Source organism: Lepidochelys kempii, chromosome 1, assembly GCF_965140265.1.
Source record: "Lepidochelys kempii isolate rLepKem1 chromosome 1, rLepKem1.hap2, whole genome shotgun sequence".
NCBI classification, from domain to species: domain Eukaryota; kingdom Metazoa; phylum Chordata; order Testudines; family Cheloniidae; genus Lepidochelys; species Lepidochelys kempii.
This window is the reverse complement of record NC_133256.1, coordinates 313,469,111-313,492,277: the sequence shown is the minus strand read 5'-3', so window position 1 is coordinate 313,492,277 and position 23,167 is coordinate 313,469,111. Positions and strand designations below refer to the sequence as shown.

The following is a 23,167-nucleotide window of genomic DNA, read 5'->3' as shown; positions in this document are numbered from 1 at the left end:
TGAGTTAAGGAAGGAAGGAAAACTGGCTCACCAGCAAGTTCCCTTTTCTCCTAACCCTGCAGCAGCCTCTCCCTTGGGAATCCACATTAGCAGAGAGGTTGGGTTGAAGGTAGACATAGGATGACTGGTGGCTCTTCACCAGATTTTCCACACAAAAATCCCACAGGCTAGATTTAGTAGATTATTCCTTTGCACTATGGAATTCCTCACCTCGGTGGTATATTTCTGGACAAACATAGTTGGAGGAGATTGTAACAACACATCCCCTGCAGGAACCTAAATATGCTTTCCAGGGACTGCAACAAACCAGAAGTGCAAGATGGCAGTGCGTAGCCAAGGTGTGGATGGTTCTTGTGCCTAATGGATCCCTGAGCTCTGCATATGTCTTGGGAGATCTGAGAGTTTAAGAGTAAAACCTCCAGTCTCTTCCACGAAGGGACAAACTCTGTCACATCTCTACTGCTCTAACACCCCTCCCCCACCTCCTCCTCCTCCTCAACCCCAAACTGGAAGAATTCCATGGACTCTCCAACAGTTGAAGATTTCAGAGTTTCCACCTCCCTAATCACAAATAACCAGAGCAGAGAAGAATGGGACCCTAAATGTATCATGTGACTGAAATCTCACTCTGTGTCTGTTGCTCTGGGCTACTGCTGGTTTGAAATCTCTATATAACGATGTCTTTGCATTAGGAATGTTGTCATATATAATTTTGTAGACTTTAAAAACTCAGGAGACTTCCAAACATACAGCAATGATCCAGTGAAACAAATGTGTAGTTTTAATTAGGCATTGAAATTAAATCATTAACAAATTCCAGCTATACATTTTTCTCTCCTAAAAGCTATAGTATAGAAACATTACATCCTGATCATTAGAGACCACATCATCACAACTTTCGACTTATCTTTTTTAAAGAACATAAGTTGTCCCATAAGTAGAAAGTCTAGATAGGCAATGGACATTGAAAAGACACTGTGCAGGGTAATTCATCTCTGAACGAACGCTAGCTAGGGACATGTCCTATTCTCAGACTAAGGGATCTTTTGTTAGAGAGAGAGAGAGTCTGAAAAAAGATGATTAATTATATATTGATATTTTATAGCTCTCATGTGACTTTAGCAAAAGTTTGATTAAAAAATCATTTGCAAATACAAACTGTTTTCTTCTTCTTTTCTTTCTGCATCACTTAAACCCAATGGGAGTGGTCTTCTTTCTGCATGAATCTGATTCATCATGATAATATTAAGCTAGGTCATCGTTACTTCACTCTTTGGCTATTTGCCCTGCAAACTGAGAGGGAGAAGATAATTCAATTTGTCATATGCTTCCATGCTACATTTTCTCTATCTCTTATTATTTTTAAATATTAAAGGGACAAAATCAAAACTTTAAAACACACACTTCTTTTTGAGGATGCTTTCCCTACCATAGTATTGTTCACTGTAGGTAAGTGATGGGAAATGGCTATAGAAATTATGCCAAACCAAAAGTATGCAATCGATATGCAGTCCTCCTAACTGGCATGGAAGAAAGATACTTTGGGTGTATAAAGAGGTCAGAGTTTCTGTAACAACACAGGCAGTTTCAGCGATGGTCTCCCAAAATACACGTGTGCCCCTCCATGACTAGACCTATATGGCCTGTCTCTGAACTGCACTGTCTCCCTGTGAAGACTAGGAGCTACTAGGGGCAGGGTACAGTGTTTTCCCCAGGAATTGAAATGGGGGGGAGGGGTCAGGGCCAATGAGGGGTGAGACCGTGAAAGTGAAGGTGGACTGTATGGCACCATAGTAAAAACTGAAAAAATGTTTCATGACTATTCTCTTAGATCTAACTCGTTTTAAAATCATCACACAAATTAAAGTTGGCTACTCAAGCCTTCTATGAAGCACTACATCTATATCCTTCTTGGTTTCTTGTTATAATTTTGCACAACTCTTAATGAACTTCTTGAATGCAATGTGTTCATCTTCGGTGGCTTCTCGTGTGTCCAGCGCTTCCATTCCTTCAATTGATATGCTCATTAGTTCATTCACATGATCAGGCAGAAGGTGACTTCTTTCAGAACACAACGTTCTACTCAATGATGAAAAAGAAACCTCAACTGTACATGTTGTGACTGGGAATAGCAAGAGATGAATTCCTACTTCTTTCATCCTAGGAAACATAGCACAAAAATCTATTTGAGCCCCTAGTGATGATAAAAAAAGAAGTTGAAGTCAAATCTTCATTCATTCGTCATATAATATTTCACTCTGTGTTCAAATTCTCTATTTTGTCCTGAGCACAAGGCAGCCCCATTGCTGGTAGAGCCTCATTCCGCTCAACAGTCGGTGTTTTATAGGACAGGGATCTGTAAAAGCTATGTGGAGGTTGAGTAGAATCTAGAAGTCGCGGTTGTAGATATTTAAGAATCAAGTCTATGTACTTTTTCAGTTGTCTTAACAAACACTTCTTGTCCTCTTCACTTAAGGATTCAATATAAATGCCTTCATTAGTCAACTTCTGAAGTCAACTGAAGTCTTTTGCTTCGTCCAGTACTTTTTCGATGGATAGCTCTCCGATTGATCCAAATGTAGCTTCTCTTGCTGGACAAAGATCTATTACTGTTGTAGCAGATGCCTGGATGGCATTGTTTAATGACCCAAGTGGTTTCAACAGTAGACTTACAAGAGAGAACAGCAATAGTCTTCTCTGAATGTAGTAGCAAAAGTAATCCACCAGCCTCACTACTTAGATCCATCCCATCTTGGTAGATACTTTCCAAAGCCAGTAATAATGGCTGGAGTAATTTTAAGACAACAGCCAAGGATCGCTCATGAGAAAGCCAGAGGGTTTTCCCAGGTTGGATTAATCTGAACTTCAGCCCCACTCTATCTTCTATATTTTCCAAGATATTCAGTCTTTTTGGACTCTTGCTGAAAAAAGAATATAACGAAGACATTAAATTTATAGATTTTTTAATGTCTTTTGAAGAGTCTGCAGCTCATACTAACGCTAGTTGGAATAGATGGCCTCTGCGATGAGTATAGGAGAGATTAGGGTTACCCTTTTCTCTGAGCAAAACTTTTACCCCACCATGTCTTCCAGAGCAGCTTGCAGCCCCATCAAATACACAAGCAGCCATCTGTTTGGGGTCCAATTGACAAGCATTTAACTTTTCTAAGATGTGGGTTGTCACAGCTGCAGCCGATGTGTCTTCTATAACTTGAACATCTAGAAATACATCTACTGGCCTACCACTGACATCAAGATAACGTACACAATGACTTAACATTTGCATGGGTGCATTCATCAACCATATATGCAATTTTTTTTAAACGTGGTGAGAGAGTTCTTCACTTATTCAACTGTTGAGTCTTTCACTGTTACACCACATGCTTCTCGCCAGTTAGTTGAGTTTCTTGCAGAAAGATAGTGAGCATTTGCTGGTCTTGTTCAGAACCAGTGTTCAACTTCAGGATGAACAAGTGACAATGAACTTAACATTGGCCTCCAGTTTGTAGTGTGTGGTATCTCTTGCTTAAATAGAAAGTATGATGCCACAGCCAAGTTTGTTCGAATGAACTGTGTTGTGTCTCCAGCATCCTTAACAGCCTCATTAACACTCACTGGTGTTGTCCTTAGACAGTGGAGACTCAGAGGTGCTTCTATATGAGTTCATCTCCCAGGTGGGGGAGGGGGCAAGAAGGCACCTTGCTCATTCCTCCAGCTGCTCACTGTTCACTCTGGCCACTATTATTCGTTGTACCACCGTTCACTCCATCACTCTGTTGCCAATAGCCCTGCGCCGTCACCTTCTGCTGCCACTATAACCCCTGTGAGTTGGTTTCTTGAGGTTTCACCCAGCTCTCAGTGATTTCAGCTGAGCCCTCAGTGGTAGAACCTCACTGCTAGTGCAGACTGGGCCATCTCATCCACAGAAACACTGTCCCACAGCAGGTCTAAGCACTTAGACCTGATTATCAGTGTTTTCAGCTGCAGTGGTCACTTAACAAAACAAAAGACTATCTATGGAGCCTAATCAGCTCTGTCTTTAAACAGTGGAGAGAGGCAGGTCAAATAGTACTTGTGACTCAGGCAGACCACCATGCAAAACACCTGTCCCCACCCTCTCTCTTGATTCCCTCAATCAGCACAGGCTAAATAGTTCTACTCCCTTTACTCATACAGTAAGAATAACATTTCATTACCCCACCCCACCCCCGCATTCAAGTGATTTGTAACCCAACCCCAGTCAAAATCTATCACTGGGGAAACACAGCTCTGTTTGCTCAATACCTAGGTAGATTAGGTGTGAATGTAAATACAATCTGGTCCTGAAGCCTTACCCCCCAACCCCCAGCTCATCACTAGCTGTCAGGGAGAGCTCATTTACACTTTGCTTACCAATCATAATTTGAAATTATTAGGTTGGCCAACATCACCAGAATGAATGCACTGACACTGTCATAAAAGACAACAGTTGTATAAGGAAGCTAGTCTATGTTCATACCTTTCAAATCTATTATACTTTTTCAGATACACATATTTTATCATACACTTTATATGCTTTTAAAGTGTGTATTAATATTTCAATTTCAATTCAAATGTCCAAACAATCATTAAATTGGCAACGCTGCATGTAACTAGTTCACAAAACTGGGGGGGTGGGGGCGTGTTGTGGAAATTCAGGAGGGGTGTAGGGAAATCCCGCAGGGACTTGACCTTTAGCTGATCCTAGATATGAAGAGCATCAGTGAGGGCAAGACACCCCTTATGGAGAGGGCAGAGGGAGTTTCCAGGCCAGGCTGCGCACACTAGGTGGCCTGTTTAACCAGCCTTTGGGGTTGTCTCTGGCAGAGAGAGCGGGACCGACTCAGGCGGTCTTTAAGGGGCAACCTGGAGACAGAAGTAACTTCCGTGGCCCGGCGAGCCCACCCACCTTACCCTCTGGGAGCAGCTTCTTTCCCCGGGGCTGCAGGCCCTTCCCTCCCCTGGTTGCCAGCGCGGCACGCTCCGCGCGCGCCCATTGTGACCAGCGCGGGCGCTGTGAGTCACTCTGGACAAGGGCGGCGGGGGGAAGCCGCGGCCCCAGCGCCCCCGGGAGGGCCACAAAGGGTCGCTCCCCGGCTCAACCAGCGGCTTGGCTGTTACTGAGCATGCGTCAGCTGCCTGGGCTTGCCCCCAGGGACGTGGGCTGTCGCTGGTGGCCTGCGGCCTCTCGGGTGGCTGCCGCTCTGACTTGCGGTTGCAGAGCGAGCCCTGCTGCGAACCGGGCTGCGCGGGGCAGGGCTGGGCCGAGTGTGTTGCAAACTGACTGCAGGGAAGGACCACACACGTGGAGGCAGGGGACGGAGGGAGGCAGATCAGCAAAATCAGGAGTGACCCCCTCCGTCCCCAGTCCCTCACCCTTTGTTACCCCTGAACCAGTCACCAGAGGCGGGGAGAGGTGGCAAGGCAGCAAGAGAGAATACTTGCTCCTGGCAGCAAAGCGTGCAGGGAGCGGTTTGGTAGCGCCACGCTGCGCACAGTGCCACCGCCACAGCAACCAGCAACCTCCACTGGGCTGGAAACTCACTCCGCCCACAGGGGGCTTGGAGCTGCGGCTTGGGATCGCTAGCACCGGGAGCAGCCAGAGGTGTTAGTGGGAAGGGGACCGGGACTCAGCCTGGCAAGGAAGGATGAACAGTGACGCTGGGGATAGAAGGGGCTTTTAGATTTACAGGAGTATATTCCCACCTGAGTCGGGTTTGTAGTAAAGGCAATCTGGGTGAGGCTCGTGCCTGGCCACGATTTCCGTATTAAAATAGCCTGATCGCTTAGCTTGATGTTCTGAACTGTTTTGATGGAATTGAACAAACTTCCAGAGCTGCAGCATTAATTGCGTCAACGTTGCTGGATTTACCAGGCGTGTGGGGGTAAATGCAGGCAAACTGCTTGCCCCGGCGCCCCTTTGAAGTTGAATGGCAAATCAGTACATCAAAGGAACACTGCTGCCTTCTCCGACTCCACAGGGGTTGAGAGGATGGCAGGCAGGAAAGGAGGTAAACACCTTGGCTGAGTAGAACTGAGTCCTAAAGATTGGTGACTCCTTTCTGCTTTATTTTTTACTTGCTCCTGTTCCTCCCATCAAAGCGCGATCATCAATTTAAAGCAGTGGTTCTCAAACCCATTGCCCAGTCAGGACACAGCTGCAGCCCATGTGACATCAAGCCCATGTGACAGGTAGTATATATATTGTGTGGATTCAGCCTGCCATAACACATGGAGAGCTGCTACTGCATATGTGGCCCACAATGGTAACTAGGTTGGGAACCACTGATCTAAAGTTGATGAAGAAATTTTAGACTGGATTTGTTGACATTTTAAAATGTCTCCCACTGTCACCTCAGTGTCTTAATCCAAATTCTAACTCAGATCATTTTACTTACGGAAATTCTCCCTGCCTTTCAGATGAATACAGTATTTTTTCACTTCTTGTTGAAACTTTTCTTTAAGTTTGTAGTATGCTGTTAACCAGCTGACAATTCTACCTTTAAGGCAGTTAAACTTCAGTGATGGGTGAAGTGACCAGTGTTTTAAGTCCTTGAGGTCCCCTGGTGAAACACATGACATTATGCCATTGTCATATCATTGGCTTGTCCCCTACTATTCCTGAACATCAAAAGTTAACTTACCTGCCACAAAGGAAATGTCTAAATCAATGGATTCTCTACAGGGCTATTACTGTTTGGTGCAGAATACCTCAATTTTTCAAATTAATGCTGATGTCAATGGAAGTTGAGGGCTCTCAGCATCTTATTGGTTTGGGCTATATAAGAGAATTAAGCCCTCAAGAGGACATGATGGTCTCTTTTTTATTTCTTTTCCCTCTTCAAGCCCAGTGATAAAATTATAGTCTGTTTCTTTGTGTCTCATGTGTTGAAAGGCCTTGGTCAATCGTAAATTTGAGGAGAGGCAACTTCTTGGAGACGAGGATTTAGTTTTACAACTGGCAAGTATGTTACCATATAAAAGAAATAGAAAACAACCAGTTAAAGTACACTCAGAGTACTTTACATACCCGACCCTACCCACACAATGGTACACGCAAACCAGTTAAACAAAATACCTAAACCCTGACGGGATGATGTTTTCAACCTATCAGTTCTCATTCCATCCATGATGTTTAAAAGTTGTTCCAGTGGTTTTTGCTTTATTTTTGTAAAGACAACATTCCTTTCTGCCCCAGTGAACCCAACAAAACCATTCTTGTTTCTACTTGAACGTAAGTTGGGAGTGAACTTTTTCCAAATTTTAAAGATACAACATTTTGGAGACCACCAGGGTCTTCTGCTGCCTTTCTTGAAAGAGTTAGCACGCAAGAATACCTCCCAAGACATTGGAAGCTTTTGGTGAAGGATGGCTGTGTCAACCTTTGAATGGTAATATCTAAGACAGAAAGCATCAGCTTTCAATATGGGAGCAAGAGTCTCTGGTAACCTCCAGTGAAGGGTAGATTAGCTGGCGATAAGCTGCTGCACCAAATACATCCAAAATCTTAGGGGAATGGAGAGGGTATTTTCCCTTTTTTACCAGTTGCATAAATGTTTTTAAAGTGGTTCTTGAAAACTGTTAGAGCCTTTGGCATATATTAAAAATGCAAAAATAAATGAAGCTCCCCAAAAGCAGAAAAGAAAAAGTCCCAAAATAGCTGCAAATCTCCACCCTCGTTATATGTATGCTGACGTTTGGCTTATTCCTTTCTCCTCAAAAGTCTGGGAAAAGACATACGGCTTGCAGTGTGCCCTTAACATCAACTGATTTGGGTTATTTCAGACTAAAAGAGGGAATGAATTCCAAAGTCTAGGGCCCATCATGGAAAATGCCCTGTCAGCAGGAAAAAATGCCTCTCAAGCCTCTCAAGGGTCTCCAGTTGTCATGGAAATGCTTATGCTGTCACAAATTCATCTGACTTTGAGACAGATATATGATAAAGTAGGAGGAATAGATAAGACTTTGAGGGAGAAACACTTAATTTAAACAGGATGTATTTTATAACTATCAAAAGTTGTTAGCAAAATAGAAATATGAAAAGGGGAAAAAATCATTTTTTAGGAAGGATACATTTTCATATGTGAAAGAGCAAACAGATTCCAGTAAAGCAAGGCATTCAGCCCAGCAGTCATCCCATGTAATAATATTATTTGTTTTGTTTTTTTCATTCGGATTAAGTTACAGGGTGAGTCAGTAGATTTTGTGCCAAGCACTTAGAGTTTCGTGACTTTTCAAGGCTGATGTAAACTAAGGGCTGTTACTCCTTTTTCGCAGTCCATAAATTTGTTACAAAAAATATTTTAAAGAATTGTATGTTTTCATCTATGCAAACTGGACTTCAATCCACACCTAGACTCCTTGTGATAAAGACCTTTATTTTATACAAAAGTAATGAGATGCAAAACACCTTTACAACTCCTACAAAAGTGAAGTATAAGCAAAAATATCAATTATGACCTGTACTCATAACTTTACAAAAGCATTTACCAGTGAAATTGACTGCATAATTACAGTTATATTAGGCTCTTGCAAACAAAGATACACTACTGTGTATTGCCATATTTATTTCAAAAATCATATCTCCATAACCCATAAGTAATTTATGACCTTGTTTCCAAAGGGATTTTTTAAAGCAACAAAACACTAAACATTTAGATACTATCAGCAACCTACCATCAAATAATATCCTCACACAAAATATAAAGTTGCATTAAGAAATTTCACCTATATATTTCAAATTTATTAGAAAGGTACAGTATTTACCTTGAAAATAAATTTTGTTATTCCTTGGTCCCTACAGCTGGAGCTATAGCACTGTCTACAAACTGCTACAGTTAAGAAGCTTTAAATAGAATAGTTGATTTATTGTATTATATTCTACTTGCTGAATCCACCTTACTGAGCCATCTGTACCACAACAGCTTTCCACGCTTTGTCTTTGTCAAAATCCTTTATGGTATTATTGGAAACCTAGAAGCAAACAGGTTTCAAACAGTGTTTTAGTTAATTATTAAAGTAAGTAAATATGCAGGAGAACACAGAAATAAGAATGTGGGCTGATTTATTAAAATATATCATAAAAATGTTTTCTATTTTGCATTTAATTAGTGGCTTTTATCCTGAAGAATCCTAAAACTCTTCAGAAATCATAACCCTACAGCATCACTGAAATGAAGCCACACTAGAGTCAAGGGCATCAACTTGCTGATGCACAACACATTGCGAAGAGTGGCCAATATGGAAATTCTGGCTAAGGACACTGGGCCAAATCCCTATTTTTACTAAAGTGCCATAGGATCTTTAATATCCATACACACAGATTCATGGGTTCCAAAGCCAGAAGGATCCATTGTAATATCTAATCTGACCTCTCATGTAACATAGGCCATAGTTTGGGGCAAACTTTTTGTCCCAAGGGCCACATCTGGATATGGAAATTGTATGGTGGGCCATGAATGCTCCCGAAATTGGGGGTTGAAGTGCGGGTTCTGGCTCGGGGTGCGGGCTCTGGAGTGGGGCCAGAAATGAGGAGTTCAGGGTGTGGGAGGGGCTCTGGGCTGGGGCAGAGGGTTGGGGTGCAAGGAGGTGAGGGCTCCAGCTGCGGGTGCGGGCTCTGAGCTGGGGATAAGGGGTTGGGGGTGCAGGAGGGTGCTCCAGGCTGGGACTGAGGTGTTCGGAGGGTGGGAGGGGGATCAGGGTTGGGACACGGGAGGGGGTCAGGAGCGCAGGCTCTGGGCAGCACTTACCTCAAGCAGCTCCCAGAAGCAGCAGCATGTCTCCCCTCTGGCTCCTACGTGGAGGCGCAGCCAGGCGGCTCTGCACGCTGCCCTGTCCGCCAGCGCTTGGAGAAGGGGCAGCATGTGAAGCCCCCTGGCTGACCCTACATGTAGGAGCCGAAGGGGGAACAGGCTGCTGCTTCTGGGAGCCATGCAGAGTGGGGCAAGCCCCAGACCCTGCTCCCCAGCTGGAGTTGATGGGGCTGGATTAAAACATCTGGAGGGCCGGATGCAGCTCCCGGGCCATAATTTGCCCACCCCTGCCGTAGAACTTCCCCAGAATAATTTCTTTTGAACTTGAGTATATATATTTTTTAAAATCCAATCTTGATTTAAAAATTGCCAATGATGGAATCCTCTATGACTCTTGGTAAATTGTTCCAATGGCTAACTACCCTCATTGTTAAACATTTACATCTTATTTCCAGTCTGAATTTGTCTACCTTCAACTTTCAGCCACTGGATCCTGTTATACCTTTGTTTCCTAGATTGAAGAGCCCCTATCCAATATCACATATTGATCCCCATGTAGGTACTTACAGACTGTAGTCAAGTCACCACTTAAAACCTTTTTGTTAAGCTAAATAGATTGAGCTATTTTAGTCTATCACTATAAGGCACATTTTCTAACCTTTTAATCATTCTCAGGCTCTTCTTTGAACACTCTCAAATTTATCAGCATCCTTCCTGAATTTTGGATACCAGAACTGGACACAGCTTTCCAGCAGCCGTCACACCAATGCCGAATACAGAGGTAAAATAACCTTTCTACCTTTACTTAAGACCTCGCTGTTTATGATCATATTAACCCTTTTGATCATATTAGCGCTTTTGGCCACCACACTGCACTGGGTGCTCATGTTTAGCTGATTATTAACCATGACCCCCAAATCTTTTCAGAGTCACTGCTTCCTAGGATAGAGTCCCCCATCCTGTAAGTATGGTCTACATTCTTTGTTCCCAGATGTATACATTTACATTTAGCCATATTAAAATACATATTGGTTGTATGTGCCCAGTTTACCAAACGATCCTGATTGCTCTGTATCAGTGACCCGACCTTTTCATTATTTATCACTCCCCCCAATTTTTGTGTCATCTGAAAACTTTATCAGTGATGAATTTATGTTGTCTTCCAGATCATTGATAAAAATGTTAAATAAAGTAAGGCCAGGAGTCGATCCATGCAGGAACCCACTAGAAACACCAGCTCAGTGTTGATTCCCTGTTTACAATTACATTGAGATATATGCAAAAAGAAAAGGAGTACTTGTGGCATCTTAGAGACTAACAAATTTATTTGAGCATAAGCTTTCGTGAGCTACAGCTCATTTCATCACATGCATTCACGAAAGCTTATGCTCAAATAAATTTGTCAATTTCTAAGGTGCCACAAGTACTCCTTTTCTTTTTGCGAATACAAACTAACACGGCTGTTACTCTGAAACCTGTCATTGAGATATATGTTAACCAGTTTTCAATCCATTTAATCCATTTAATGTGTGCCATAGTAATTTTTTATTATTTTAGTTTTTTAATCAAAATGTCATGTGTGTACCAAGTCAAATACTTTACAGAAGTGTAAGTATATTACATCAGCACTATTACCTTTATCAACCAAACTTTTCATCTCATAAAAAAACATATCAAGTTAGTTTGACAGAGTCTATTTGCCATAAACCTATGTTGATTGGCTTTAATTATACTACCCTCCTTTAATTCATAAAGTAGGACTTTGGTTTTTAAGATTTCAGCTGAAAACCCTACACAAAGAAGTAAATACTTTGAAGCAGGGCTTCTTCTGTGTTTGTACAGTACCTAGCACAATGGGGCCCTGATCCACGACTGGGGCTCTTAGGTGCTATTGCAATACAAATAATAATAACTATAAAAGACAACTCAGTTTACTTAATTTGAAAAGATGATGAAGCTTACTCAGCCTGGCTAAGATTAAAATGTATTGTTCCAGGGAATTTGGGAATATTAACTCATATATATATATATATATATATATATATATATATATATATATATATATATATATATATATATATATGATTATATGTTGTATTTTGAAAGTTTTGCTATATATATGTATATATATAGTTATTTTTGCAATACAGAGATATAGATATAGATACAACATTTTCAAAATAAAATCATTGAATAATCTGACATTTTAAAAATAATAATTAAAGCAGGTTATAGCTATTATGAAAAGTTCTTAACATCTTTAATATAGTTTTACTTCTGTCCTTAACATTTTTCTTTTACAAATATTTTTTACAAAAAAGACTCAATAAGCACTTCAGTGCTGCCTCCTGTAGCTGGTATGGGGAACAAATCACACCTTCAAAGCTGCCACCTGTACTAAGTAGTTAGACAGGGAAGAGGCAGTGTTCCACTGGAGCAGAAGTGGGTGCTGCTGAGTGACGTGTTAACAGCTATAGGAAAGAGTGTAGTCCTTAGTGTTCGGAAGACATGAACGGAGGTTGGACTTGGATAGAGACATTTTTAATTCTGATGACTGTGCTTGTGTTTGTATCCAGGGAGGCTCCTCTCCAAGAGACCAAGCAGCAGCAACTTTAAATCAGTTCAACCACAATGAAACCTCTGTGTTGTTGACCACCTCAGAAGTTGCTTGGGAACTAGATATTCAGGGACTATTGCATGTGCTGAACACATGCTCCAAAATATGGAGTAAGATATCCACCGTATTAATTACTTAAAACGCACACAATGGAGCCCAAGGCCTGGTGATGTCATACTGAGGACAAGAATACGGTCAAGAATGTAGTAGACTTGCCGACTGCAGCTGAATAGGAAGTGCTCCCCTGGCTTCATGACATGACCAGCTGTTAGCCATTGTCGAACCTATCTTTCAGTGAAGATCAGCTCTGGCAGGGGAAGGTGTGTCACAAGGATGGCCGTTTATGGGGAGTTAGATACCCAGCCAACCTCAGCTGCAAGGAGGTGCTTGGGAGGTGGCAGTGCCCCTTCTACACTATCCTTCAGAGAATGTCCATTAGAGGCTTCAGTGGGAACCTGCAGCATGTGATTAATAATAAAACATCTTTATTAATGAAATCGCTATTACCTATTTTATGCATAATGGGTCAGATCCCATTTATTCAGGAAAATATACCTCACTGAGCCAACCAAGTCATCAGATGAGGAGTTCAGTAGACCTTAGGACAAACTTCAGAGCTTGCAGAATCCAATGGGACTCACCATTACTATTGTTCTCCAAAAAGGCTTGTATGTATATAGAGACAGGTTTCAGAGGAACAGCCGTGTTAGTCTGTATTCGCAAAAAGAAAAGGAGTACTTGTGGCACCTTAGAGACTAACCAATTTATTTGAGCATGAGCTTTCGTGAGCTACAGCTCACTTCAGCTCACGAAAGCTCATGCTCAAATAAATTGGTTAGTCTCTAAGGTGCCACAAGTACTCCTTTTCTCTTTGTATGTATATAGTCCTTCTACACTAATTTTGTATTAGCACCAAATTCTCATAAATATATTGGCTCACTCTTAATTTTACTAAGTCCTGATATATTTCCATAGTATTTTTTTCTGAATAGAAACAGCCAGCAAAAGAGGACATTTACCTTTTTCTTTTAAATTAGTTTAATGAATTTGCTTGTGAAAGGTGCAAAATGGACAGAATTGAAGATGACTGTACATTTCCACAGAACTGACACAGGACTAGCAAATGCAGTTCAAGATTCCTCACACTGTTTAATATCCTCAACCCTAACCTTGAGTGACCAGAGCATAGATTTAGTCACAGACTGATTTGATCCTTGGCTTCTTTGCTGATACTTCTAACGAGGATGGCAGTAGGTGGTTTGGGTTTTTTTGTTTGGTTTGGGGGGTCTTTTGGCTGGCACACTTGTCTGCTCGGAACTGACCAGGAGTAACAGTGCATTCTCCATCACTGGCAATTTTTAAATCAAGGGTGGATGTTTTTCTAAAAGATATTCTCTAGTTCAACCACAGCTATCGTATTTGAAGCAGGAATTAACTCAGGGAAGTCTATGGCCTGTGTTATGCAGATCAGACTAGATGATCACAAAGTTCTTTTCTGGTCTTAAAATCTATGAAGGTGTCACGGAGTCCCTGCGTGATGCTCTGGAACTGCTCCCCATGAAGCCAGTCAGGACTTTGGGGCAGTCGCCTTCCTGTGAGCAGCCTGTCTTTAGGACACACAGCTTCCACCTTCCTGGGTATGACCTCGGAGCATTCAGCATCCTCTGCCCCTCCGTGCACTTCCCACAGCAAGTCCGCTCAGGCAGGGCTCCTGGGGAAGCCAGAGGGTCCTGCACCCCAACTTCGCAGTCAGACGTGACTCTCAGCCAGCCAGTAAAACAGAGGTTTATTAGATGACAGGAACATGGTCTAAAACAGAGCTTGCAGGTGCAGAGAACAGGACCCCTCAGCTGGGTCCATTTTGAGGGGCAGTGAGCCAGACAACCATGTCTGCCCTTCACTCCATGTCCCAGCCAGCCCCAAACTGAAACTCCCTCCAGTCCCTCCTCCTCTGGGCTTTGTCCCTTTCCCGGGCCAGGAGGTCACCTGATTCCTTTGTTCTCCAACCCTTTAGCTCTCACCTTGAAGGGGGGAAGGGCCCCGCCATCAGTTGCCAGGAAACAGCATGTCGGCCATTCTCTGTGTCCAGACCCCTGCACACACCTGCCCTCTAGGGCTCTGTAATGATCGTACACCCTTACCCCACCACCTAGATACTTAAGAACTGCATAGGGGAAACTGAGGCACCCCCACACTATTCAGAGGAAACATTAAGAACAGTCCCACTTTGTCACAGAAGGTCACACAGAAAATCTATGACCTAGGCAGGAATAGACCCCAGATCTTGATTTTAGTAATGGGCTTCAATCTCAAGACCTTTCTTCCTCTCAAGCAAACAGATGGCCTTACCCACAGAAGAAATGTGCAGGGCTGGTGGCTAGAAATAACAAGCATTTTACTGATAAACTGAACAGTTCATTCTGGAAGTAATTGAGAAACAATAAACCTAGCAAATCATTTTTACAGTCACTCTTCATAAGTGTTACCACTCTTTAAGGGTTCCATGTCCCATTACCAGTCTGTTATACCACAGAATATCTCAAGTCAACTAAGAAAACTATTACTGTACTGGTTTCAGAGTAGCAGCTGTGTTAGTCTGTATTCGCAAAAAGAAAAGGAGTACTTGTGGCATCTTAGAGACTAACAAATTTATCCGATGAAGTGAGCTGTAGCTCACAAAAGCTTATACTCAAATAAATTTGTTAGTCTCGAAGGTGCCACAAGTACTCCTTTTCTGATTACTCTACTGAGTATCTAATTTAACCAGGAAAATAAGTCATTCAGGGTGAAATTCCACCTTAGCATGAATAAATACATCCCTTACATTTTTAAGGGCAATTTTAGGTGATAATTGGGAATAAATAATTCAAATATTACAGAAAATCCATTCATAAACTATAGATATTATCAAATTATAGTCCGATATTAGACGCTTACCTCCATTGTTTTGTACTCCTGTTTACTAATCTGTGGCATTGCCCAAGATGAATCATGCAGCTTCATTTTTGTCTTGTAACTTACACACTGGATGACAGTGCCAATGGTAAGCATTGCCTGAGTTAACAGCATCAGCATCAGAAGTAACAGAAGTATATCATAAGATTGCTAAAAGTAAAAATGTATATAAGTTGTTAGATGTTTATCATACCTGTCTTTTCTGCCTTCTCTCACTTCATATTTTCTGGAGTTCTCCCACAGTTTACATGTTTCAGTATGACACCTCATTTTTTTCTCTTGCTGACTGATCAAACACTTTGTTCTTTTGGAAAACTAAACTGCATTGAAAAGCCTTGAACAGAGTTGGGTGAAATTTGTTAGTTTTGGTTTGGTTTTGGTTTGGTGTAAATCATTCATTTTCTATTCACATATCTTTGACTACCTGGGCATAAAGCCCTCAGGAAACTTGAGCTGGTGTAGAATGTGGTAGTACATTTCCTCAGCAACACAAGCTACTGGGATCTGCAAACTCTATTAATCTTTTCCCCAAACCAAGCTTTGAATGAATCCAAGTGTTTACAAGTGAACATTTAGCACTCTATCCCACTGTGCCACTTACTGATAGGCATCCTAGGAAACAATTTGAAAGAAATTATTCTTCATGTAAGGTTTAGAACTTTGAAGTTTGTTCGCCACAATTTTATGAACCCTTAGAATCATAGAATATCAGGGTTGGAAGGGACCTCAGGAGGTCATCTAGTCCAACCCCCTGCTCAAAGCAGGACCAATCCCCAACTAAATCATCCCAGCCAGGGCTTTGTCAAGCCTGACTTTAAAAACCTCTAAGAAAGGACATTCCACCACCGCCCTAGGTAACCCATTCCAGTGCTTCACCACCCTCCTAGTGAAAAAGTTTTTCCTAATATCCAACCTAAACTTCCCGCCACTGTAACTTGAGACCAATACTCCTTGTCCTGTCCTCTGCAATCACTGAGAACAGACTAGATCCATCCTCTTTGGAACCCCTTTTCAGGTAGTTGAAAGCAGCTGTCAAATCCCCCCTCATTCTTCTCTTCTGCAGACTAAATAATCCCACTTGCTGAGCTGTTATGGAAAAGTTCTGTGGAATTTAAATAAAAAATGATTACCTTGTTATAGGTTATTTTTAACCATTCTATAGAATTTGATGGAGAACTATAACCCTGTTATAGTCTTCTATATGATGGTTCAAAATAACTATAGAAAGAATAGTTTTAGAATGTGTGACAGGGTCAGGCCAGATGGCTACAAAAGAGTGGTCGAAGGTAGATACATTAGTTCCAGGTTAAGCAGGTCCCTTTTCCCTGGGTAAAATAACAGGGACTATTCCAGAACACTCAGGAACTTTCTAGAACTATTTAAGGCAGGCAGGCTAATTAGGACACCTATAGCCAATTGGGAAGCTGCTAGAATTAATTAAGGCTAATCAGGACACCTGGGTTAAAAAGGCTCTCACTTCAGTTAATGAGGTGTGTGCAAGGAGCTGAGAGTGAGAGGGCGTGCTGCTGGAGGACTGAGGAGTACAAATGCTATCTGGAATCAGGAGGAAGATCCTGTGGTGAGGATACAGAAGGTGTTGGGAGGAGGCCATGGAGAAGTAGCCCAGGGAGTTGTAGCTGTCACACAGGTGTTACACAAAACACTATAGACAGCTGTGATCCACAGGGCCCTAGGCTGGAACCTGGAGTAGAGGGCAGGCCCGGGTTCACCCCATCCCCCCAACTCCCTATTGGATACAGGAGGAGTTGACTTGGACTGTGGGTCCCACCAAAGGGGAAGGTCCCTGGCCTGTTGCCCGACCCACTAGGTGGACCAGCAGAGACTGTGGGGATTGTTCTCCTTCCTTTTCCCCATGCTGGCCAGTGATGAGGTTATCTGAGTGAACAGCAGATTTGAGCAAGTGGCCAAACTGAGGGCTACTGTGAATCTCTGAGGTGAGCAAAATCTGCCAATAAGTGCAGGACCCACCAAGGTAGAGGAGGAACTTTGTCACAACTGTTATATAGGCTTTTAGAGTAATTTCCAAAACATTTTAGTCATTCTCCATAATACAGCTATCTATATCCTTATGATACATAACTCATAATACTCTTTATTTACTCCCTCTGAATTGCTAATTGGTGGATGCTAATTTTTCAAACGAGTAAAATACATACTTTAACTGCTGGTGGATAATTTTTAAAGATGTCAATAACTCGCATGATACTGAAGGATAAGTATCCAGAAGCAGTGAACAACAATGGAGAAGTGACACTGCTTATGGCAATCAGGACCTCAACCTAGTTAAAACAAGATATTACATTTTAAATTGATGTTAAACTTGTGTTAAATAAATAAAAATAAGAGCAAATAACATTGGTTCTTGATTCCACTTCTTCCTGCAGCAAATTTAATGGGAGTGTGTGATAAAAATATACAGAAAGGGCACAATCTGCAAGCCATCCATATTCAGATCTCTCCTCTAAGTATGTACAGAAGCAGGAATTCAAATAAATGAATATTCACTATGGAGGCTAAAGGCTACTAGCTAAGAACTCTATTGCTTTCTAGTACATTTAAACTCATTTCCATTCAAAGTTCAAGAGGGTTGTTGTATTGTTTTTGTTTTGACTATGTCTTTCAAGTACAGGCAGAGGAAGCAAAAATGGATTAGGAGGGCTAGCATGGAAGGGACACTATTATTTTTTTCATTTACATGAAACAATAAGAATTACAGCCAAACATTAGGTGATCTGTACATGCTAAATAACTAAACCAACAGATTCTGGTAGTTTCAGGTAAGGTTCCTGATGACAATAACAGGCTGATTTTCATTCAAAGATAATTATGTAGGGTCAAATTCTGTTTCAATTACCACCATAGATCACTACTGTCTTCAGTGTGGCTGCATGTGTCTAACTGAGAACAGAATTAGGACTACTAGCTGTTTGGTGAGGCAGACCCATTTTGTACCCCTGCTGGCTCTTCTTACCATCCTTGTAGTAATGTCCACAACTTCCCCTGAAATATCCAGTACAAATAAATACTTTGTACATTTTAATCAATTAAAAATCTATTTTGGTTAATGCACTAATGGTATATCGCAGGAGGAAAGCCGACTGAACTCTCTTTTAGTACAATTAACTTTATAAGTACAGAGCCAAGCACTCCATTGGTCTCCTTTCTAACAGTATTAATTGAGTATTCCAAGGACCCCGACATCTATTTTGTTATATTTAGTATATAACTTTTGATGGTAACTTTACAGTGAACATATATTAGTTGTATGATTATCACCAAAGGACTTTATTCATAATATTCCATTATAACACAATATCTGAACATTACACATATACTTACCAAACATTTACTTGGATATTCAGCAGCTACATGACTTGCAATGGCACTTGGAAAGCACTGAAAAGAACTCCAAGACATTAGAAAACATTAAGACCCAGCTCCTCGGCTGATAAATTGGCATAGCTTCATTGGCTGCAGTGGAGCTACATTGATTTACACTAGCTGAAAATCGGGTCCTCAATTTGCTCCAAAAATGTGAACTTACTTGTTATAAAGTTAAATTTTTGTATAACACTGTATAAGCAATATTTATGGTACTAATTTAATGGGGAGAAAAATTACCTCAAAAACTTTATTGCCATTAATGGAGTGTTCTGTACTACTAAATCTATACATATCAAGATGACACTATTACCCATGTAGCCTAAGTCAGTAGGTCTTCCATGTGCTAACATTCTACTGAACTTGAATTTAGCACGCTAAAGGATTCTGGGTGAATTCACCCAGGGGCTGGTGTCTCTCTCCATTTTGTGCTGAAGAGATTGCCAACCACCGGATTCACGTAAGCATGGACCCAGTGGCTTCTCCACTACCTGTCCCCTCAGTGGTATTGAGGCATGCACGGTCACCCCCTTATGAATTTTCTTCTCCTGTCTGCAGCTCTCATTATGTTGCTATCATCATGAAGGGTTTCACACTGAGGTGAATGTCCACCACCAATCACTGGAGGTTCAAGTATGTAATTAGGACAGCCACTTAATCAAGATGATAGGCTGACCTTGGCATCCTAAGGATTCCACTAAAGTGAAATTCAACCCAGATCTTAATTGTGCAGACTGAATGACGGTATTTTAAAAACATGGACCTGTTTAGTAAAGAATAACCCCTTTAATAGCCTTATTTTATTACTGATTTCAATGGGAATTTTACCTAAGTAAGGCACTTACATCCTAATACAGTGTTGTAAATCAAAAGGCAGGCATGTTAGACAATCTAGCACTATCATTAAAAAGCATTAATTTTTTGTAAGGCAGTGACTGAAAATTAATTTGAGAGCCAAATAAACATCAAGCTTAAAGTTACATTTAATAGTGTAGTACTTACAGCCACTAAGATCCAAAAGAATGTTACTGAAAGGTATGGACCTGAGACTAACACATCCATATTCAAAGCAATTATTCCACCAAATACTGCAGAAATTCCAATAATCACTTCAATTACCTGAAAAAAATTAAAGCACTAAAATAATTAGCAATGAATTAAACTAAGTTTTTACAGTCATTTCAGTTGTGTAGTTAGGATGACTCATAGACGTTAATGGATACATTTATGACATGAGAAATGTCTGAGGCCAATCCTACACGCATGAAAGACTATGGCAAAACTTCCATTAGTTAAAATGGGAGTAGGACTGGCCCCTTTCTACATGTTTACAATTTTATTCAGTGTTTCCAATAAAAAATAAATGGTCATATCTGCAATTATTTCTTATTTAATCATTAAGTAGACTTTTCCTTCCTGTTTAGGACAGTTGGAATTTATCTTGTAAAATCAACGCATAACTCATGTTCATGTTGACACATTATAACAAGCCTGTTCCTGAAGCTATTACACACAGAACTCTCACAGGCTTTAAAGGAGTTCAGTATGTGAAAAGATGAGAGAATAAATTCATATATCTCAAGAAAACAAAGCTTTTCTTACTGAACAGGATTTCAGAATTCGAGTAGGAAAGCTGACATAGTTCAAAACGCTGGTACTGTCATACACGGTACTCTAAAGGTAAAAAAGAAACAACATGATCTGAAAAAAGTATGCAGTTTAATAAGGGCCAGGTTGTGTCTTGACTCTACACAGTATAAGGGGCAGTTGTTATACCAATAAATTAAAAACCAGCAGGAGCTTATTAAAGGGAAAAAGGCAAAATACCACATTTATTGTGAATACAGAAAGAATCATAGTAAGCAGTTAGTTACAGCTATAACATTCCATTCAATCTCATATTTATTCACACATTCATTCATACACACACACACACACAGGTTCTGCAAGGTTGTTATCATAGTTACCAGCCTTAGAGTTGCTCATGCCAAGCCACTGGCCAGGTGGCCTGGACATGAGGAGGGAGCAGGGGCTTGTCAGATGCTCATCTGATGCTTCTGGAAGTTGGTTTGCAGAATCAGATCCCAAAGTTCTCACTTTTTAGAGTCTATTTTTATAGGAATTTCTTCCTATGCCAGTCTATGAAAATTGCTTCATCATGCTGTTGCTGAATCAATCAGCAGATAGCACATTCCTGCCGGCTCCGTGCTGCTAGATGTTATCTTGTTCTTTGGTTCTCCCATTCTTGAGGCTGTTGGGTGGATTCCAGTCTGCCCTCCGGGGGTCCTCTGGTTATTTCCACTTGACGCCTTCTTCAACGGATGGACACTGGATTCGTAGGCTGGCACCTCCCTGATCATTCAGTTATTATCCACACCAAGCATCCATCCACATACATCCTCTATCTCTATTTTAATCACAATTGTTAATACAACAAAAGGGAGGGGAGTCTCTGGGTGCTGTTTCTGTTGTTAGAGTGTTGCTTTGAGTCTGTCTCTCTGTGAATTGCTTTGAGAACAGACTCTGTCTTAGAATGTACTAACACAATTAGCAGCTTGCAAGTTTCACACATAGAGGGAGAGAAACAGTACCAAAAACCAAGAGACCTCTTAATTAGTAATACCCTGGAATTTAAACTCTGGGGAATCAAACTCATTTGTGATTTTAATACAGAAGTTCTTTAATATGATCCAACACAGTCAGACATATCCCCCCAATCACTTGTGAAGTCTGCCTGCAACTTGACTATAAGGTTGTGGGGAAGAGTAGGTGTTGCATGCCCTGTTCCCAGGGAATGAGTAGAGCATTGGTTCCACCCCCTAACACACTGGCCACAGCAGATGGTCAAAAGGGAAGTAAGGGTCAGCAGCAAATTTCCTCCCCCTGGGAGCAAGTGGGGAGCAGGGAAGGAATCATAGCTCTCTGAATCACAATTTTTTTCAACACCATCTCAGGAGACACAAAAAGCACAAACTAGTCCAATGTAAGCATTGTCAATACTATTGTCAATACTATAATAAGTTTTATATGTGGATACAAAACATTTTTTCTCAGAGGGAGAAATTTTCTATATCCTTCACTGAATCATAAATATTTTGTATTTTCCCCTACTTTGTATTTTCATCTTGAAGCTCATATATTTCCATCATTACTAATAAAGGCACTAAATTGTAACGGAATCCACTCAGAAAACATGAGCCCCTCTCCATATCAGGTTAGGGCCAGATTAAGCCACTCTTTCTCATGTAGTACAGAACCTTCCTATACAAAGTAGTTCCAAAAGGTGGAAGAATCCAGCCCTTATACAGTTTCTGTTAAGTAATGGAAAACATTAATTTCCACTCATTTTCCCTCTGGGGCTTTGCATAGCAAACAGCATTACCACTGGATTACAAAATGGCATAGATACAGGGCCAGTTTCCCACAGTGCAGCCCATTTGCACTACTACAGTGTTGCAAAGGGGCCATAAACTTGTCAGATCTCCCCAGATAAGGATTTTACCTGTGTGAGATAGCTATCTCTTATGGCAGCACCTCACCCCCAGCAGTTCATGGTATAGGAAGCATCTGTGGGTGTTTGCTTCGTTCTGGGAAGAAGCATGTGCTGTTGCAGAAATCATATAAGGTGGGATATTGAAAAGTGCCTGTGTGACTTAGGAGCACAAGTGTCATTGAATTTCTAAGTCACTTAAGGTGGTTTTGAAAATCCCATCCACAGCCCCAAATCCTGCATTCAGCCCATGCTACCCATGTTAATACTGGGGAACGCTGCATAGGCAATGTGGGAAGGAATCTACCCTCTTCCTCAAGCTTCAGAAGAGCAGCAAAGCTTTGCACATATGCATGCCTGAAGGACAGGGAATGGCTCAGAGTATTTGCATAATTATGGTGTCCTTCAACCACCCTACCTGTCTACTGTCAAAGTGTCCCAATGGAGTTATGCTCTACAAAAAGCAAGGAATATGGATGCCCTGCATGAGCTCATGGTATCCTGACCATGGTGCATAGTACAGTTATAGTAGTCACACTTTGCACAGGGCCCTCTGCCCCTTTGGAGATGGGAGAAAATTGGGGCATCATTATATTACAGTAGATGCTCATTAGTAGCAACATATTGGTGCCCTTTTCCAGTTGCTCCTAAGCAGCTGTTGCTGTTACGGGGAGTATCATCTGACCAAAAGCATATGAAGAGTTAAGAGTGTTTCAGAAGGGGTGTAGCAGCCATGTTGGGGGAGGCAAGTTTTGGGGGGATGGGCAGGGGCACCCTGTGTTTGGCATGGGAGCCCCCAGTTTGCAAAATGGCTGAGTGAACCCAGCTGCCGGGAAAAGGCTGAGGATGCTTCTGCTGGCATCTTCATGCCCCACTCTGGCGAGGGATGGCTGGCTGGGAGGGCACCATGCACAACCTGCAATGGAGTGTGGA

The 23,167-nt window shown here is 41.6% G+C and overlaps 2 protein-coding genes across 4 annotated transcripts in view; both read right to left on the bottom strand.

Annotated features, from left to right (window-relative positions):
• TTLL8 (tubulin tyrosine ligase like 8) overlaps window positions 1-6,600 on the bottom strand; it is a 58,465-nt gene extending 51,865 nt beyond the window's left edge. The window contains exon 1 of the mRNA XM_073341863.1: window positions 6,417-6,600. Coding sequence (XP_073197964.1) covers window positions 6,417-6,600 — 184 coding nt within the window. The remainder of the gene's footprint in view (window positions 1-6,416) is intronic.
• A 1,799-nt stretch (window positions 6,601-8,399) lies between these two features.
• Window positions 8,400-23,167, bottom strand: part of MLC1 (modulator of VRAC current 1) — a 38,698-nt gene continuing 23,930 nt past the window's right edge. Inside the window, exons 8-13 of one of the 3 annotated variants that reach the window (XM_073328305.1) lie at window positions 20,347-20,418; window positions 19,747-19,863; window positions 18,703-18,759; window positions 17,520-17,642; window positions 15,325-15,492; window positions 8,401-8,991 (exon numbers count right to left, since the gene is read on the bottom strand). In XM_073328305.1, coding sequence (XP_073184406.1) covers window positions 8,917-8,991; window positions 15,325-15,492; window positions 17,520-17,642; window positions 18,703-18,759; window positions 19,747-19,863; window positions 20,347-20,418 — 612 coding nt within the window. In that variant the 3' untranslated portion in view covers window positions 8,401-8,916. Of the gene's footprint in view, window positions 8,992-15,324; window positions 15,493-17,519; window positions 17,643-18,702; window positions 18,760-19,746; window positions 19,864-20,346; window positions 20,419-23,167 lie in introns of all 3 variants that reach the window. The other 2 variants (XM_073328306.1, XM_073328307.1) reach the window with 2 other exon arrangements.